Here is a 3,805-nt window from a genome sequence, read left to right on the forward strand (position 1 = left end):
ACATGGTTATAATAATAATGGCACATTTCTACACATGTGGCTAGACTGCCCCAAAATCAACATATTTTGGCAATTGGTACTTGAATAAATTTCATTGATTACCAACCAAGAAGTAAAATTATGTCCAGAAATGCTTTTGTTATCAGTATATGTAGGCACAAAGTCAAATCTGAAACATAAAAATCTCACAGATTTCTTCACTACAGCAACCTGTATAGAAATTGTTGGGAAACAGGAGAGGTGTCTCTGGATATGTGGTGGAAAAAGGTATGGGACCTATAGTTACTTGAATAACTGTCTAATAGAATGGCAAGTTACCTAGGATGACCAAAACCAGGATTTTTCATGGAAAAATGGTTCCCACTCATTGACTTTGTAAATAAAGATAAAACAAGAGAAGACAACCTCCACCCCATCTGGTTGGACATTTTGGACTAGATTTACACAAAGACAGCAGTGGACTTTAAAATTACTGCTTACACTGAGCAGAACCCAAGGAGGAGACCCGCAACGTAATTCCAAGTTGTGAGATGAATTATTTTATTTTGCTTTATTGTTGTGTCATGTTTTGTACATAGCTGTTTACTTACAATAATAACAATAGAAATGTTAAAAAAGGAAGATTTGGGGTGGGGGGGGAAAGTAATTCAGTTTGCAACTGTTATCTGACTGAACTGTAGCTTTAACATACAAAACATAAGTTTATGACAAAATATTGCATAATTGTATCTCATACACACACACACACACACACACACACATTTTATGTTCCTCAAGTAACAAAATAATTTTCAATTTGCAAAGTAACGCAGTGATTGCCAGTCTGTCTTTTAACAACAATTTCTACTTTTTGCCTTGGCTTCAACATTTTTACAGATAAGTCCAGCATTGTAAATAAAATGGGAAAACTACTTACTCCATCAATCGTGTCTCGCTTCTGCAAAGAAAGAGGTACAGTAAAAACGTTAAGCATATAACAGAGAGGTTGTATTACATACTTTATGGTATATAAGAGCTGTACATCAGTATACATCTTGGCCTCATTCCCGCTTAAAAATAAATCAGTTTACGATCCGAATCGAAGGATCAGTTGAACAGCAGAGTGTAGTTCACACTACATTTGCCCCGACTGCATTTTCTTGTTGTAAAATAACCCACTTGTAGTTCATTGACTGATTAATTGATTCAAAATAGACCCTCTTCAGAGGGTCGTGGGTCGCTGATCATATCATAGGAAATCAATTCGGATCTGCATCTTGTTCACACTTGCACTGAATCGATTTATTGCAAAAGACGCAGAAAAAACTAGCATCAAAAAGATAAGTGTTAAATGGGCCTAGCGCAGGGCCCTTTCACCAAACTGTGTCAGCGATTTGGCTCAAATGCAAATAAGGGTCATTTCAACCACTTCAAAACGGTTAGCAAACTGGTTTATAATGTAGTGGGAATGAGGCCCTTCACTCCATCATCTGTGGGGACTTCACTCTATCAGCTTCCATCACATAAAAATTCAGAATAGGGCTCAAAATGTTCAGTTCCCCATGTTGCTGTGGTATAATCCTTCATGCCAGCAACCACAGTAGATTAACCCAGGCATTACTGTGGTCCATAAATAGGTTGTAAAAGCAGAAAATGATTATGCCCCAGATGATTATAGTCTATGGAAATAACCTCTTTAAAAGATCAGAATAAAGGATTGTCCTCTGGAGGGTTCAGGAAGTTAAAAAGAGGTGAAGAATAAATCCCATTGGGTGAATGGAAATCTGTAACTTTGAATTTAGCTATTATGTGACATCTAACCAATATGACAGAAAAAAATATTCCTTACTCTAACCTGTATATGAAAACCAAACCCATTTCTGAGATATGCCAAGAAAATATTTTCCATACTTATACAAATCCCCTACTACTACTCAACTGATATAACTACTCTAGTTCTCAGATTCTTCATAGCAAGAAATGTTCTAGATTAATTTGTTATCCATATTCCTTGGATATGAGGCTCCCTTTAATTACTCTAACATTAAATAGGAAATTGCTCATTACAGTTTTGCATGGAGTGGAAGAAATAGTTGAAAATTTCTATCACGTTGAATCTTTATGGATCTTGGTTAGAAAATAAAGATTGCTAATAAATATTCTTTCTCATGTATATTTCTGCCTTTCTATGCCTATTTTGCACTAAAACCAGCAGTCTCTCCTCTAAATAAAACTTTATGAAGCTGGACTGTTTAGTAATCCACAGAAGAATTTATTCCTTTCTTGGTAATCTTGGAAAGTAATCTATGATTTATGCCCTTCTTGATATGTTTAAGATATGGCCTGATTGAACTTACTTCCAAATAAAAACATGGAGCAAGGCATCACAGCACATGACAAACCATGGAAAGATTAAACTGCTGTGTATCTGTGGTTGATGCTAAGGCCAGAAAGAATAATTGTTCTGCAAAACAGAAGGCTAATTTAGAAAGCTCAGCTACATACCTTAATGTTCCTGAGTTGTTCTATTAAAAAATCTGAAGTTACAAGAGCAGGGATAAGTGTCAACCAAATGTAAAATGGCAGATGTCTTTCCATGTTGAAGGAAAATGAGTAAGTCAGTGTGGAGGAACATATATTTGCAATAACATTTTGTAAGATGTCAATCAGTGACTAGATGGATAATACAGAATTGGCATATGAAAATGAGGGAAACATCAAATATTTGTATTTGGAGAGAGAAGTTTCAGAGAAAAGAACTTACGAAATATTATTGTGAAAGCCATAAGAGTCCAAAGTCAAAAGATCTAATCATTATTTCTAATCTGGCTTTCTGTAGCTAATAGTTATCAAAGGCCCGATACATAGGTGCATGGTGTGCCATGCTCATGCCGATTTTAAGGTTGGGACCGGATGGCAACTCACTGTCCCTAACCCTAACATGGCGCAGTGCCGTAACAATGGCAGCGCCCCATGTACACGGCGCCGCCATTGTTATGTAAGAGGCGTGCGGCATCAGCATACCGCCATGTGGCGCTTATATAATGAGTGCACCATTGGCACACTTGTTACGTAGGCCCTGCGGTGCAAAAAGAGCCCGGTTTTTCCGGGTTCTGTTTCCTCTGGAGGGAAGCCGCGCGGTTTGGTGGCTGCAGCTTTCTTCCAGAGGAAATTAGGCCGCAGGCAGGCTGCCCTTTTCGGGTGGTCTGTCCCTCGCTAAACACAGTTTTTCCAAACTACATGTCTTAACATAGACTGTCTGTATCAGACAAATGTAAAAAAATAAAATTAAAAAAACTTATAAAGTTTAGCTGGCCATTGGTTGTCTCTGAACCAACTCTGATCCCTAGTTTGGCCCAAATATGCCCATGTTATCTCTGTGTTAGTGTTAAATCAAGGAAATGTCACCACTGAGTTGGGTGATAAATTCAACAGACAAATAAAATTGCAAGAACGATGGAGGGAAAGACTTGGTAAACTTTACCTCTAAAAAAAATCACCTTTCCTTTGGCACTATAAAGCCCCTGTGAATTAAAGGAATCTATTCAGATTGCACTACGTTGTTCTCAAAAATAGAGGTGCCTCCATTTTAAATTGATACAGTGGCAAATGTGAATGGCACCAGGGTTAAAATGGCACAGAGAGAATCGATCATGGTAAATGTAGTGGGAACACAGAACCAATTCTGAATTGGTTCTGAAGCTGCATGGAGAGTGGAGACGCAAATCTCTTCATTCAAAATAGTAAGTGTGAATGACCCCTTGGTTAAAAATCAGGGACAAGACCCTGTTATAAAACAAGATAACAACTCTTTCTCCATAACTAC

The 3,805-nt window shown here is 37.6% G+C and overlaps 1 protein-coding gene across 1 annotated transcript in view; it reads right to left on the minus strand.

The window, feature by feature from the left end:
* LOC121922487 (inter-alpha-trypsin inhibitor heavy chain H3-like) overlaps nucleotides 1–2,624 on the minus strand; it is a 53,694-nt gene extending 51,070 nt beyond the window's left edge. Inside the window, exons 1-2 of the mRNA XM_042451996.1 lie at nucleotides 2,485–2,624; nucleotides 917–937 (exon numbers count right to left, since the gene is read on the minus strand). Of these exons, the coding sequence (XP_042307930.1) occupies nucleotides 917–937; nucleotides 2,485–2,577 (114 nt within the window). The 5' untranslated portion in view covers nucleotides 2,578–2,624. The remainder of the gene's footprint in view (nucleotides 1–916; nucleotides 938–2,484) is intronic.
* Between the last annotated feature and the right edge of the window lie 1,181 nt (nucleotides 2,625–3,805).

The sequence above is a fragment of the Sceloporus undulatus genome, chromosome 2 (genome assembly GCF_019175285.1).
Source record: "Sceloporus undulatus isolate JIND9_A2432 ecotype Alabama chromosome 2, SceUnd_v1.1, whole genome shotgun sequence".
Lineage (NCBI taxonomy): Eukaryota > Metazoa > Chordata > Lepidosauria > Squamata > Phrynosomatidae > Sceloporus > Sceloporus undulatus.